Consider the following 16,190-nt stretch of genomic DNA (forward strand, 5'->3'; position numbering starts at 1 on the left):
TCTAAACCTACTCTGCTGAAATCCATCCATTTCATGTTGTATTTTGTCAAATGCTTCTCTGTATTTGAGATGATCATATGGCTTTTATCCTGTTGCTAATTGGTGCATTCCACTGATCGATTTCAGAATATTGAAACCACTGTTGCATCCCTGGAATAAAGCCTGCTTGATCTTGCTGATGGATTTTTTTTTTTTTTCCTGTATTGTTGAATGCCATTTGCTGTTATTTTATTGAGGGGGATTTTTGCAACTGTGTTCATCAGAGATGTTAGCTTGTAATATTTTTTTGTACTATCTTTGCTTTTGAGGTCAGGGTAGTGCTGGCCTCCTAGAATGAATTTGGAAGTTTTCTATTTTTTTTTTGGAACGGTTTTTGAAGGATGGGTATTAACTCTCCTTTGTGTTTGATAGAATTCACCTGTGAATCCATCTAGTCCAATTTTGTTTGTTGGGAGGTTTTTGTTTTGTTTTGTTTTTTGATTACTGATTCAGTGTCATTACTAGTAATTGGTCTGTTCAAATTTTTTTCTTTTACTTTTTTTTTTCCTTTAGATTTTTTCTATGTACTTAGCATAAGCAGGGGGATCAGCAGACAGAGGGAGAGGGAGAAGCAGTCTCCCCACTGAGCAGGGAGCCCAATGAGGGGCTCGACCCAAGACCCTGGGACCATGACCTGAGCTATCCAGGTGCCTCTCTGTTAAAATGTTCTACTTGTGATTCTAGATGTTTCCGGGCATTTATCCATTGCATTTCTTGGAGGTTGTCTAATTTGTCAGCCTGTAATTTTTCATAATCTTATATGCTTTGTATTTTTGTGATGTCCGTTTTCTTTTCCGTTATTTTTTAAAATCTTTTATGGTTTTTTGTCTTTCGTTATGTCTGTTCTGATCTTTATTTCCTTCTATTTTGGGGCTTTGCTTGTTCTTCTAGCTCTTTTCAGCATATGAAATTGAGATTTTTCTCATTTCTTAAGTTAGGCCTATATTGCTATAAATTTTCCTCCTAGAACTACTTTTGCTACATCTCCAAGATTTGGGGCTGTTGTGTTTTCATTTGTCTCCATGCATTTTTTTCGTTTCCCCTTTGATTTCTTGGTTTACCCATTCAGTGTTTAGTAGCATCTTATTTAAATTCCGTGTATTTATGTTCTTTATGGGTTTTTTTTAATCTTGCGATTGATTTCTAGTTTCATTCTGTTGTGGTAAAAAAGCTTGATATGATTTCAGTCTTCTTATATCAAATGAGATTTATTTTGTGGCCTAATATGTGATATATTCTGGAGAATGTTCCATGTGCATTTGACATGAATGTGTATTCTGTTTCTGAGTGGAATGTTCTACATGTATCTGTTATGTTCGTCTGGTCTAAAGTGTTGTTCAAAGCCACTGTTTCCTTGTTAATTTTCTGTCTGGGTGACCTATTGATGTATGCAGGGTATTAAAGTCCCCTACTGTAATTACTGTCAATTTATCCCTTTGTGTCTGTTAATTGCTTTATGTACTTAGGTTTCCTATATTGGTACATAGATATTTGTAACATCCTCTTGTTTTCTGGTTGGACTGATCCCTTTATCATTATGTAGTGCTCTTCTTTGTCTCTTGCTACAGTGTTTTACAGTCTATTTTATGTAAGTATTGCCACTCCAGCTTTTTTTTTTTTTTTTCCTTTGCATGTTAAATGTTTTTCCAGCCCTTCACTTTCAGTGTATGTGAGTTTAGGTCTGAAGGGAGTCTCTTGTAGGCAGCATATAGATAGGTTTTGCTTTTGCTTTTTTTTTTTTTTTTTTAAATCCAGTCACTCTGTCCTTTCTTTTTCCCTTTCCTTTGCTTCCTTCCCTCCTTTCTCTTTCTTTCTCTCTTTCTCTTTCTCTTTCTGTCTCTTTCTCTTTCTTTCTCTGTTTCTCTTTCTCTCTCTCTTCTTTCTCTTTCTCTCTCTCTTTCTCTCTTCCTCTCCTCTCTCTCTCTTTCTTTCTCTTTCTCTCTGTCTTGTAAATGCCATGCCCAATGTAGGGCTTGAACTCATGAGCCCTAGATCAAGAGTTGCATTTTCTACTGACTGAGCCCCCCATCCCTTTATCTTTTGATTGGAGCATTTAATCCATCAAGGGCCTTTGACTATTGGAACATTTCGAAAATGATATGCCTCCCTGTGCAGTTAAACAGAACATTTATCAAGTGCCTCCATTGGGTTTGAGGTTCTCCGTTTTTGCATGGGTGGACAAGGTGGTCCTGGACCTTCTGGTGAAGGGTCTGCTGCTTGGTCATCCCCATTTTCACCACCGACGCCATCCCTGCCAGGTTAGATTTCCTTACCACCTTGTTATTTGCTGACTCAACTATTTTAAGCATAGAAAACCCACAACACTGGCCCTGGTGAAGTAGAGAGTGCACCATGGTCTGAGCCCCTCTCCTGCAGGGCCTTTTGGGACACCTATGAAAGAATGCAGAACTATTTCCATTTTTCAGTCAAGGAGAAGGAGATGATCAGAGGTCTATGCTTTGAGCAAGTGGAGAAATATTCCTCTAAGTTATTCATAGCTTCTGGGATACTTGATGGGTATCTGAGGACCTACTAGGTCTCAGTGGCTGGTGCTGGTGTTCCGAATCATCATCACCCACTTAAGGGGGGCCTGGACAGTATCGTTTGTGGTAAGTTACATGGGAGTCAGTTACCTCCATAGATGAGAGGAGGGAATTGTAGTTAGCATTTGAGCATGCACTAGCCTCCTGCCTTCTCACTGTTGGAAATGTAACTGTTACAGATACGCAACAATTCTGTGTATTAGCAGCCTGTGATGTCTGAACTGTTGCAGGTGATTGGGTTAAACTATGGAAAGGTTCCAGTTAAAATTGCAGTGCTCTGAATGAAGTGGTTTATTCAGTTTATCTGCCTAAATTATGTACCCTCTTTAAAAATGCTGACATTCACCTCTTCTTTTGGAAGAATTGTTTTTATATACTTAGGGTCCTATTTTATTCCTAGAAGTACCTGAGAGAGAATAACTATAGTTGTAGTAGCGTCTTATTGAATAATGTTCCACTAATTCAGAACTGAAGATAATTTGGCAAGACAGAGTGGAAACGGATCATTACTCTCCTAGAGGAAGTGATCTCTCCTGGAAGAATGTAGGGATAGGATCCCAGATATACTTGCAATTGCTTAAAAGAAGAGCTCACAGTTTTCAGACTCCTTGAAAATGTTTATCTGCCAGTAATTCGTAGGAGTTATTCAAAACAGCCCCTCTCCTGTCTCTACTTTGCACAATTCAGTCAGAGTAACTATGTAATGTCAGTTATGAAATCGCATAAAATCACATAAAATACTTATGTAAGCCTCCTCTTCAATTTTTTGAAAAAAGATCCTGAGGTGGGGGCAGGAGCAGAGGGGAAAGGATAAGCAGACCCCATGCGGAGCACTGAGCCCAATGCTGGGCTCAGTCTCACAACCCGGAGATCAGGACCTGAGCCCAAATCAAGAGTCTGATACTTGACCGGCTGAGCCATCCAGGGGCCCCAGCCTTCTCTTCAATTTTGATGACACTTTAAAAACCTAATCCAGGGGCGCCTGGGTGGCTCAGTGGGTTAAGCCTCTGCTTTCGGCTCAGGTCATGGTCTCAGCGTCCTGGGATCGAGCCCCGCATCGGGCTCTCTGCTCAGCGGGGAACCTGCTTCTCCCTCTTTCTCTCTGCCTGCCTCTCTGCCTACTTGTAATCTCTCTCTGTCAAATAAATAAATAAAATCTCTTATAAATAAATACATACATACCTAATCCAATAGTTAGGTTTCCTGACACAAACAGTGGACATCTGAGATGCAGGGACCTCTGAGGCCCCGGAAAGGTAGAAGCATTAACGAGTGGCATTTTCCAAATGCTGACCTAGTCCAGGGTCCGGGGTTATGACAGGGTGGCTAGGGTTCATTCTTTTCCTTACATTCAGACTTTTTTATTGAGGTCCTCTACAGCAATTTAGATTTTGCTGTTTTCTAAACTCTTACAATGTAAAAGTGTAAAAATACACGATTGATGCTAAGCACGGTAGGATTCAATGTATTCTCCATAGGATGATTCCATAGCAATCATTAGTTGGTAGAATCCAGATGAAGATTTTCCGTGTGGTCAAATTTTAGCTCTTTAGGGATTAGCCAGACTCTTTGTCATCTTTGTCTGTTGCCTCTTTCCCTGTTTTTCTGATAGTCATCTGTGCTGCCGGGGATTAGGCAGAGAGGGGTGATTCACTCCTGCCGGACCTCTCCTCCCTCCCTTGATACGACTGCACGCACACAGAGTGACTGTTCTTCATGAACTGTTCACGCAGCAGCTGTTATCTTCAGTCTTCTCGTCCATTTTTATTTAATCCTCATGCAAACTGGATGGGGAACCAAGGCTCCGAAGTTAATATCGCTTGTCTAGACTCTCACAGCAGAGCCGGCCTTCGGGACCAAGTCCATCTGACCCCATTGCTGACACCTCCGAACACATGCCACCCCTGTGCGCCCTGCGGTCTTGCCTGTTGAACACGTGTCTGTCTCTCCCACCGAAGTTGGGCTCCTTCAGAGCTGGAGCTGGGTGCCGGGCACAGTGGGGACCCTTTGTTATTAACTGAGCTGGGCTTGGAGGTTTGGTTGCCGGGGGGTGGGAAGAGAGGTTGGAGTGAACTGTGACAGAAGAAAGCCCTGGGGTAGGGTGCTTCTCTCTCTCTCAATTTCTGTGGGTGTTTGCGGCTGCATTCTAAAGCAGAAGACTGGTGCTGGAGGAGACTTCTGTCCTGGTTTTAGGGGGCACAGCATGTGTACTGACCGGGCAGCCCTTTGACACCTTGAAAGTGAAGATGCAGACGTTCCCTGACCTGTACCGGGGCCTCACCGACTGCTGCCTGAAGACCTACTCCCAGGTGGGCTTCCGCGGCTTCTACAAGGGGACCAGCCCAGCGCTGATCGCCAACATCGCCGAGAACTCGGTCCTCTTCATGTGCTACGGCTTCTGCCAACAGGTGGTGCGGAAAGTGGTTGGATTGGAGAAGCAGGCCAGGCTGAGGTGAGTTGTGGGCACTAACACTTTCTTCCTTTGTTTAGAAAGACAACGTTGTTGCCCAGTCAAACTTTTTATGATACCTTATGGGAAGAGGGTTTCCTTTTCTAAAATAACCACTTTGTTTTTGATTGTGAAGTTGTCATGTAAAACTTGCAGAAGGCTGGTCAGTAATGCACCGTGGAGGAGGAGGTGCCCTTACGTGCTGGTGTTCTTCAGGAAGATGCTTGTCAGATGCCGCTGGTGGTACTGCTTCTCTTGTGGGCACGAGGGCTGGACGGGAGCCACAGGTGCAACTTGTGAGCGGAGCTTTGGGTTCCCCTTCATCGCAGTGCAGAGGACTGGAAGAAGCTGCCTGAGCCAGACAGGCTGGAGAGCAACTTGGAATTTTAGGAGGAGTTGGAAGCATCTGTGAAGATGCGGGTGGACTGACTCTTTGTCTGGCCAAGTCTGCCCAAACGTTGGACTTCGGCTTGTGCTGTGTCCTCCCTTGCGTATTTATTTACATAGAGACTATAGAGGATTCAGGAACCACCAGGATGTGTAGCCCTCCCTTTTCTGAACATCGATTTATTTTAAATCATTTAAAATAGTATCAGGTTCATGGTTGGGCAGATAGCCATATGGGTTGTTTTGGTAGGAATTGGAAACCCCTTCTGTACAGAAGTGTTCCCTGGAGATGCCTAGTGATCTCAAAGATGTGCCCTTTTGTAAGCAGGAGTTTTGTCTTCATGGATGAAACGTGTTTTTTAAAGGCTTGGGACTGGCTGGATCGCCCAGGGAGATAGCATCTGTAGAGGGCTGTGCATGGGTTCCAGGACCTTCCGGCACAGAAGGGGTCATGAAGAGGAGGAGGAAGTAAAGAAATAAGCAGGAGAGAAACCAGGAGAGTGTGGGATCTCATGCTAGAGACTGACAGAAAGAACACTGTAGCGACTGTCACTCTTCCTGCTAGAGGGCTTTCTCTGGGACAAGATGGGAAGTTTAGGTCCCCTGCGACATTCCCAGAGGAGGATGCCTTATGGAGAAGATGGAGGTAGGAAGCAGCCACATGAGGTCCTGGGAGGAAGTTCTACAGCCAAGAAGCCATTCTTACCATCCGTACCCTCCTCTCCGGTCCTGGTGAGGCGGGAGGGAGCTGCATCTTCATCCCACAGAACGGTGTTTGCTTATTACCTGGCAGGGAAAGACCACCTTAGAGTTGATGGAGCCTGGGGCACCCACACCTGTCCTGTTTTGTTCATCCCTCCTCATGCTCCTGTGAGAGCAGCAGAGCCCCTGCTGTTCTGTTCTAAAGCTGGGGACTCCGACTTGCAGATACTGGCTTAGGATCCTATTACTTGAGCTCATAACTGAGCGCAGGACCCAAAGCCGTGTCTTCTGAGTCCCCGTCCAGTACTCTTGCCGTAAGACCAGAATTGGGGCTCTGGACTGTGGTAGGGGTCAGGTCTAGAGGAAGGCGTGGTTAGTAGAGGCAATGCAAGGAAAGCACGGCTTGGAAGAGCCTGCCGTGAATTTCAGCAATGATACCGTAAATATTTGCCTGTCCTTGGCTTGAATGCCACCCCGAGAAGAGTTCTCCTTTGACCTTTGTCCGCATGGGATCTTAACACAGCAGGAGGGTTCAGGTACATGTTTGTTGAATGGGTGATAAACAGCCGATTCTTACCAAATCCCATCCTGTGCCCACTGCGGTTTCAGTTCTGGGTCTAATGCCTCTCCTGCAGGTGCAGCCTGGGGCCCCGCGTGCCTCACTGGGCGCCCAGGTAGGGGAGAGGACTCAAAGTCCACTGCAAGTGTACTTTGGCCTTGCTGCACTGGAACAGCATGCTCATACTCAGGCAGCCGACTCTTAGGCTGAAGGGCTTCCACACTGATTGATGCCATCTTTGTTCCCGCAAACCGGGCTGTTCTGGCTACTGGTCAGCAAACTGATGAAGGGTGCCCGAGGGAAACGAAGCCTGGATCTGCAGGCTGGCCGAAAGACTGCAGAAACCACTTTAAGCTTTGGTCTTGACAATCCGCTGAGTAGCTGTGAACCATGTTGGACAGTTTCCATTCGAGAATCATACCCGATTCTCTGAAATGAGAAGCAAGTCTGGAATGCGAGCAGGGTCTCCCTCCTAGAAGAAAGCCTCGCTCCCCACCAACTCTTCTGGGAGCAGGCAGGCTTGGGCCCCGCCCTCCGTCTGTCCATGGCACCGATGCCAGGACACCACGGAACAGAAGGTTGGGGCTGAGATTGGAGGCGGCCCTTGATTTTATATTCCTGTCTGACCTCCGTTTAGGTGACTGTTTAACGGGACCCCGGACAGTTGCATGTGCTCGGTCTGTTAGGCTTTTGCTCACGGTTTGGGGAAAACTTGTGAGGGGATCTCAGTAGCCAGGGGAGGGGGTCACCTCACGGGGGTGTGGCGTCCTGGTGGTTAGGTGATGGCAGGCTGCTGGCTTGAACAGGTGAGAGTCAGGGAGCGAGTTGTCTTGTGAGCAGCTCACTCTTCCTGCCCAGTCCCGGGTGCCAGCAGAGCTCTGGTGACGGAACACTCCCGGACTGGAAGGGATCTTATTTTCTGACCCTTGTGAACGCTCAAGAGAATTCCTGACAATTACTTTCTCAGACTTTTCCCCGTATTTTTGAACTCTGATGGGACCTCGCTTTCACAGCCCTGCTGGTGACTATGGCTGGTGGTACCAGACCCTCCTATGGTGAAATGAATGCTTCTTGTGTTTACGTGCATTTGTTTCTCCGTTTACATTCCCGATGTAGCCATTTTACCTCCAGCCCTCGAGCTTGCTGACCCCCTCCTTCACCCCCCTCCTCCACCATCCTCCTCCATCATCCTCGCTCCTGCTGCCCTCTGTGGCTGAGGTCAGGAGGTCATCAGCGGAACTGGGAAATCTTTTTTGCAATGAGCAGCTTTGTGGTTAAAGATTTATTCTGGGCTTTCATCTGCAACAGTTACTTTGTACATGTGGTTGTTCCAGGTTGGATTTGGGTCGTGCAGGGATGGCCCCGGAACCTTGCTGTATGAAGCTTAGTGGCAGATACGCCGAAGTAGTGGTGATGGTGTGTCTTTGGGGTGGTGGGAGTTTGGGTAATTTTTTTCCTCCCTCTTTTTTTTTTTTTTTTTTTTAAATATATCACTGTGTCTTAGTTCTGGCCGCTGTAACAAAATACCATCAACTGGATGGCTTAAACAAACATTTGTTTCTCACAGTTTTGAAAACTGGAAAGCCCAAGATCATGCTACTGGTTGATTTGATGTCTGGTGAGGGCCTATTTCTTGGTTTACAGAGGGACACCTTCTTGCTATGTCCTCAAAGGGTGGAGAGAGAGAGCGGTGGCCTCTTATAAGGACACTGATTGCATCATGGGGGGTTCTACCCTCACGACCTCACTAAACCTAATCACCTCCCAGAAGTCCGCTCCGAATACCGTCACATTGGGGGATTTCGGCTTCTGCATAGAGCCCTAGGGGTGGGGGATACATTCCGTGCGTGTCGCCATGACTATGACTAATAAAAGGAGCTGGATCTTGCAGTCAGGCAGACCCAGGTCTGAATCCTAGCATTGTCACGTAGTAGTGGTGTGACTTCAGGTACATTAGGTATTCTATGCACGGTTTTTCCACATGAAAATTGGGGTGTCGGTATCGATGTTGGCCTCCCGGGGCTGGGGTCCTTCGATGAAACCGCTCGTGCGAGTTCCCAGTGGGCACTCGGGAAAGTGTTCCTCTCCTTTGATCCTTGCTCTCCCTTACCAGCCGAGTGCTTTGCGTGGGGAGTGCTGAATGAATGAGTGACCGACTCCCGTTGCTGGTTTCCTTCCAGTGATCTGCAGAATGCAGCGGCGGGTTCCTTTGCCTCTGCCTTTGCGGCCCTGGTGCTCTGCCCCACTGAGCTCGTCAAGTGCCGGCTGCAGACCATGTATGAGATGGAGTCGTCAGGGAAGATCGCCAGAAGCCACAAGTAAGTGCTGTTCGGGCACAGACGTTGGGTCTCTCGTTGCCTTGGTGCATTGAGTATTTGTCAGTTTTATATTCTACTAAAACTCAGTAGCAGAGAAAGAGATTTATCTACTCCAAAGTACTGTGTTTTTAGAACTCTTTCCCCTTCCAGTCAGAGGGGGACCTCCTAAATGAACTTTCAGAGGGCGGGACCCACTCCTGCTCCCACAACAGACCACTGTCTGCAGATGTTTCACACCTGGGAGGTGGAGAGGCCGAGAGCTCCTCTCACTCTTGGCTCATTGAGGGCATGAGGCAGCGTCCCCGGTTGTGCTGGAGGCACACAGCAGACAGCTTTGAAACTGTGTCTGAGAGCTGAGCCTTCAGAAATGCCAACTTGGGTTCCAAGATGAATATTTGGTGCCCGTTCCCAGGTTTCATGTGAGCTGATCAGCCCAGATCCCAGGGTCACTCTCTTACCTCCCTCCCCCACCCTTCTCACGTACCCACAGAGAGCCTGGCTTCTGAACACTCCTCAGAGCCCTTGTGAGCTACTCTGCAGCCATCAGAATGTTCTCCCCCTCAGTTCTGCAAACAGATTCTAGTTACATGAGTGTGTGTCATACACAGTGTGATTTATTGTCTTTATTAATCTCAACATTTGCTTATTTATCTTGACATCTGGCTGACTAAAGCTCTTTGTCACTGTGGTTGACTCAGTTTGAAAATCTGACCGGAAAAATCAGATTAATTGACCATTTACAGAAGTAGTCTCCTCCCAGGGAGGGTGGGGTTTCTGATAGAGTTCTATATCCTGCCCTCTGGAGATTCTTTACAACCAATTTGAAGCTATTATTTACAGCCTAGAGATCCAAAAGCATAAGTCTTTGAAACTTTTTACTGAAATATGGTGTATACCCAGAAATCATAAGTGGGGGTTCTAATAGTCACTAAACAAACACTTTCATAACCAATGCCCAGATTCAGAGGTAGAACAGGAACAGAATCCAGAAAGCTGCTCTCATGTCCTTTAGGAGTAGTTTAAGGTATTTTTTTTAATTTAAATTTTTTATTTAAATTCAATTTAGTGAACATATAATGTATTATTAGTTCCAGGGTAGGATTTAGTGATTCATCACTTAAATACAACACCCCGTGCTCATTATATCAAGCATCCTCCTTAATGCCCGTCACCAATTACCTCACCCCCCCCACCACTCCTCCAGCAACCTTCAGTTGGATTCCTAAGGTTTTTTTTTTTTTTTAGGATATTATTTATTTATTTGACAGACAGAGATCATAAGTAGGCAGAAAGGCAGGCAGAAACAGAGAGGGAAGCAGACGTGGGGCTTGATCCCAGGACCCTGGGATCATGACCTGAGCTGAAGGCAGAGGCTTTAACCCACTGAGCCACCCAGGCACCCCTTCCTAAGGTATTTTTAAAGAAAGTAATTGTTGGCTCCAAAAACTTAAGCGAATGGACACCTTGCACAAAGGTAAGTATCGGTTGACAATATTTTAGGTGTGGCTATATACTCCTGGCCTACACGGTGGTATATGGTACCTTGGGGTTAAGACTTGGTTCAGAAGGCAGGCCAGTCATGTTGAGTCGGATCACTGCGTTACATTCCCATTATAGAATGGGAGCTGAGTTGTAGGAAGGACCTAGATAATGAGTGATGTCTGATGAAGCCTTCTGAAATGCTTTTGATTACCGGGGGGTTTGATTCTTCACTGGTCCAAGCAAGGTCACCTGCTGAGAGCACAGTGAAGAGAACGGGGTTCCCTAAAACACACCAAAGATGTGGTTTCTGCTGCTGTTTTCCTGGCAGATAAGGCCTGCCATGGTGCGCACCGTCAGGAAGAGGGGTCTAGACAGAAAGGATCCTGCATTACTGCTGCTCCAGGGCTCTGATCAGCCTGAAATAGAAATTCTTGCCTACTTACTTTCTAAGAACTAAATCCTTGGTGCTTCTTGCCCTGTAGCGTTTCTAAGAATTTCCTCTGTCTTGCCTTCAAGTAACATCTACTCCCTTACTCCCTCGCTGCACTAACACGAAGCAAAAAGACCGTAAGCACTTGAACAGATTCCTTCTATACCCACCCATTCAAAAGAAAGGTAGAGGAGGGTAGGCACTGAGGGAGGTAGAGGAGTGGGCAAATACGAGGGCATTTTGTTCTTGCTGAGCTTGTACAGCTCCTTATTGTAATTTCTCTTATTCATTGTTGGACAAAAGTGGGTATTGGCTCTTTTACATCTTGGATAATATCCAGAATGTATGAATGCACTTTTTTTTTTCAATGAACTAAAAAGTGAATTTGTTTATTGAGGGCAAGAGGATGCAAGCAATATGAAAATCAGAGCTTGTCTGGCTTTCCCTGACTTTTCTTTCTCCGCCTGTCAGATGGGGGTTGGATTTTATTGGTACGTGTTCTGAGGGTCCCGATCTGCTCCTGGAATCCTTTATACAGGGGGAAGCTGTGGGGCAGATTCCTGAAGACCACCTCCCCCGACCACCCTTGGGGAGAACGGTCATCGGGCAGGAGTTGGCTCGGTAGCACCTACTTCTTTTCCCTTGTTTCTTGTGTACCATCAGATAGACCTTGCCTGCGATGGTGAGCCTTGCAACTAGCAAAAAGCAGCTCTAGGAACCCGCCCTGCCATGTTGGCACTGGTCTAGGTCCTTCATTGTTTTGTCCACAGTCAGAGGAGGTCTATCTGATTTTCCAGAAATCCAGGGTACTCCTTCTCCAGGAGTGTTCTCAGGGCTTCCTTTGCTGAGTGGCACACTTGGGAAATGTGAACATGGTTCCATTTGAGACGGGGTTCTGGCGTGGTCTGCTGAAATCTTGGCTGGAGGCACGGTGGCCACACACAGCTCTCTATGAATACACATTTTAATGATATTTCCTTGCTGTTGGATAGTTCAGGTGAGAACAGCTGTCCTAAAATAATAGGATCTGTGCTTCTCTGAGATTTCCTCCCTGCAGAGGCCTCATTTTCAGAATTTGGGTCCCTGGGTTTCTAGAATCAGCCATTCCCTGCCTGCCTAGGGTTGAGCCAGGTCTGCCACTGGGGTGGGAGTGCCAGCCTCGTCCCCCAGTCCCCCCCCATTTCCCCGGCCCTAAGCACAGCTCCCTGTCTCCCTGCAGCACAGTCTGGTCCGTGGTGAAGAGCGTCCTCAGGAAGGACGGCCCCTTGGGCTTCTACCACGGCCTCTCCAGCACCTTACTCCGAGAGGTGCCTGGCTATTTCTTCTTCTTTGGCGGCTACGAGCTGAGCAGGTCGTTTTTTGCATCAGGGAGATCAAAGGACGAGCTAGGTAAGCATTTGGCTGGGCTGGGCTGGGCCGCGCCCCACAGGGGCCTTCTTTTTACAGAGGCTGTGGGGGTCTGCTGGGCACTGAGGTTTCTGGAGGCTTGGAAAGGACCTTGGCACCTTCCTCTGGGTGCACTCATGTCCTCGCCACGGGGGTGAAGCTGTGCATCCCAGACTTCTTTACTGGAATAACATTTTGGGGGAGAATATAGAAATTACTTTCCTGTGGGAACTCTTCAATAAAGGGGTAAATCACCTGTGAAGCATTTTGCAATACGCATACAATTTGGTAATAAATCTTGAGAGTGTTTCCAGGGGACTGAAAAGTGTCATTCTTCCTAGGTTGTCCTGTGTAGCTGCCTGACGCAATCATGTCAATGTTTGGCTTGCATGAATGATTACTTGTTTCTTCTCAAACACATCACTTCAGTGTTTTGGACTTATTCTGGGGTTAGGCAAGCTCCCAGGCTTAACTATCATATTCAATAAGACAACTTTGGCTTTCATGGTAAAGGAAGAATCAGGGCTGTGGGGCATTAAATTAATGAAATACTGCAGACTGAGAGGGTTGGAAAAAACGTGACCTGTGTTTCAGTGGCCTCTGTTCTTATTCCCCATGGGGTGGAGGGCGGGTTGCCATGTTGCTGGGGGCCTGCTGGTTCTTGTGAGGGCCAGTCCTTTGGAGGGCAGGCCAGGAGGGACACGGCGCCACAGTGACCAGCACTGATATGGTCCTGTGATGAGGGGCAGACCCAGAGAGCCACATGGGATCTTGTGTCCTCTGAGCAGGGAGCCCAAAGGGAGCTCGATCCCTGAGATCATGACCTGAGCTGAAGGCAGATGCCTTACTGACTGAGCCACACGTGCCCCAAGTGTCAGCATTTTTATTTGCATCTACCTGCACCCACTACCACCTTGACCTCTGGAAATGCTGTCCTTGAGACAAAAATGCTATTGGCTGCTTTCCTCCCCTAGGCCCTGTCCCTTTGATGTTAAGCGGTGGAGTTGGTGGGATCTGCCTCTGGCTTGCTGTTTACCCAGTGGATTGCGTCAAATCCAGAATTCAAGTTCTTTCCATGTCTGGAAAACAGGCAGGATTTATCGGAACCTTTATAAGCATTGTGAAAAATGAAGGTGAGCCTGCTCATTGCAGAAATGGAGTGGGTGTGTATAGACCGGTCATTTTGCCGTAACCCTTGTGGAGGTCGATCGCGTGTGTGTGGTTGCTCTCTTCCCCTGCCCCCTGTCCTTTTTCTAGCGCCCCTTCCTTAGCTTACTTCCATTCTCAAGAATGTTTAATGTCGTTGTTCCTCACTTCTGGGCCAGGATTCTTTGTTCTAAATAGCCCGGAGGGAACTTTAAAACTCCAGATTGTGCCTCAGGGGACAAATGCTTGGAAGTCAGCGCCCCTTGTTTTATAGAATATAGATAGTATCAGAAAACCATCTCTAACAGAACCACTAAAGGATTTAAAAGAACGTGCTGCAAGTCCCTAATGCTAAGACTTCCTGAAGGGGATTGGCTCTGAATTTTGAGAGTTCACGTAGGAGTATAAAGAGACAATTGAGCCTGAAAGCCTTCACCAGCTCTTTGAGGGTGAAAGCGAGACCAAGTCCTTTTATGGCTTTGAAGAAGCTGACCTAGATCTGATGGAGATTTGAGTGTTAGCATCAGGAGTGGGTGTGGAGTGGGGGTGGGAAAGTGTGAAGGGGAGGGTAGAGGGACTTAGGGAAAGGGGGATATGCCAGGTTGGGTATCTGGTTTATATTTTTTAATTTTATGCCACCACTCCCCCCAATGTTGACTCTGTTTCCCTGTGGATTTGTGGATTATTAGGAATACCAGTAGTGATCCCATCTGAGCCAAGGAGCTGGCCCATTGGTCATTCACTTCTGCTAAAAACAGGTTTTCGTGACCTTTTTTTTTTTTTTTTAATTTAAATCACTGTGTTTGGTATTTTTCTGACAAAATCAAAAAAGAGAAAAAAAATTATTCGTGGACGAATGTTAAATTTTTTGTTTCCCCTTTTACCTCAACTGTATCATAGTACATCTGGGTTTTTTTGTTTGTTTTACTGTGTGGCAATGTCTTTGGGCATGATGCTATTCAACCATTGTCAATGTGAGAACATTTCTGAAGATGGGAAAGACAAAAATATGTAGGTCACAAACTGGTTTATTATATATATGGATTAAAAAAAAAACCTTTTTTCATTGTGGTCTTAACACTTTGATGTAAAAATGAAAATGAAAAAAAAAAAAAAGATTTTCTAGGTGATTTTTGTATAAAGCCAGCATCGTGCCTCTGGTGAGTAGAGACCTTTCCTTTCAGCATCCACTCTACATCTTCCACCTCGGGATATGAACTTCTCGGGCTTGATTTTGCGAGAGAGCGGTCACAGGGTGTGGAAACGGTTCAGTTCGTACTCCAGAGTTGCATAAAACTTCATAGTTTGACAGAGTACTTACTACTTACGCCTCCCTCATCCACTTGGATCTTCGTAACAGTCTGGGCAGTGCCAGCTGTAGACACAGGACTGTGCTTATGGCCCGGTGTCCTGTGGTCCTTGCCCTCCCAGGTGACACTGTGAGGCTGTTGCCCTCCTGTGGCCCTGGGGCTGCTTCTCTCTGCCCAGGTGAGGCCTCCGCTCTGCCCAGTCCATGTACCGGGAGCGAGCCCGGGATTCGTGTGTGGTACCTGAGCGTCCCCCAAGATTTGCTGGAAGACTGGATGCCTGGCCTCGTTGCCATTAGCCTCTTTCCTTCCCATTAGTCCAGGGAAACCTGGACAGAAGCCCTTCCATCCCTCGTTGGCATTCAGTGTGTTGTCTGGATCTGTAGGTGTCCAGCCCTGGGCTCTGCGGCTTCACAGGGTCTCTCTGAGAAGAGGCGTCTCAGTCTTTGATCACTTCTTGTCTTCTAGGAATAACGGCCTTATATTCTGGACTGAAACCCACAATGATCCGAGCGTTCCCTGCCAATGGGGCGCTCTTTCTGGCCTACGAATACAGCAGGAAGCTGATGATGAGCCAGTTCGAAGCCTACTGAAGCGTCCTGGCGAACCGAGGTCCAAGTCTAGGCATGTGACCACTACAGTTCATCTCAGGGTTTCACGGAGTACAAGACCAATGGGGAATTATTTTGGTTTCATCGGAGTTCTGTTTTTTTGGTCTTTCCTTATTCTACTCTGAATCTTAAACTTTGTGAAAAGGGGCTCTATTTTATCCTATTAATTTCTGCCCATAATCGTACTGAAATCAAACTAAGTTGCTGCTCTTGTCCTTGGTGGGACATTTAGGGCGAGCTGCCGGCCTTGCACAGGATCTGAAAGGCTAAATATAGTTCTTTCGGGACTTTGCATAAACCTGTATGTGTCCATGCAGCTTGGATGGTTACATGTTAGTAAGGCATCATTTGGTTCCATGTTTAATTCTCAGATCTCACCAGAAAACCTCTGAGGTAACTGTGTTTCATGAAGATGGCTGTGAATGATTCCTTACTCTAGATGTAGGCTCTCTTTTAGAACCTTAGTACATGCACTATCCTAAGTGGCTGAAGTTAAGTTTTCCTATGGTGCTTGACAACTGAACTATCCATGTAGATTTTGTAGAGGAGAACATACCTGCAAACTGGTGTGGCTTCCATGTTCACGATTTAAGTTAGGAGTCAACCTCTTGGATTTTCCCAAGATGTTCTACCATTAAAATAGTGCCATTCACTTCCTAGGTGGGATCATCTTGTGCCCCTGACACATTGTCAGGGGTGGTGAGAGCAACATGCCCCTCACCTGTGCCAGCTCCCCTTCTCTCCCAAAGAACTCCCCCTCTGCTGGGCCTTAGGTTGAGGGGAGGGGGCCCTGCTTCTGTGCTTTGTGAAGGCCCATGACCGACAGCAGGC

General features: G+C 46.7%; 1 protein-coding gene across 3 annotated transcripts in view; it reads left to right on the forward strand.

Moving 5' to 3' along the window:
* Positions 1 to 15,657, forward strand: part of LOC308339382 (mitochondrial ornithine transporter 1) — a 28,028-nt gene extending 12,371 nt beyond the window's left edge. For all 3 annotated transcript variants that reach the window (XM_080797981.1, XM_080797980.1, XM_080797982.1), the window contains exons 3-7: positions 4,776 to 5,034; positions 8,860 to 8,997; positions 12,129 to 12,298; positions 13,270 to 13,428; positions 15,217 to 15,657. In XM_080797981.1, the coding sequence (XP_080654107.1) occupies positions 4,776 to 5,034; positions 8,860 to 8,997; positions 12,129 to 12,298; positions 13,270 to 13,428; positions 15,217 to 15,341 (851 nt within the window). In that variant the 3' untranslated portion in view covers positions 15,342 to 15,657. The remainder of the gene's footprint in view (positions 1 to 4,775; positions 5,035 to 8,859; positions 8,998 to 12,128; positions 12,299 to 13,269; positions 13,429 to 15,216) is intronic.
* The last annotated feature ends 533 nt before the right edge of the window (positions 15,658 to 16,190 follow it).

This window comes from Martes martes (assembly GCF_963455335.1).
Source record: "Martes martes genome assembly, chromosome: 3".
NCBI lineage: Eukaryota > Metazoa > Chordata > Mammalia > Carnivora > Mustelidae > Martes > Martes martes.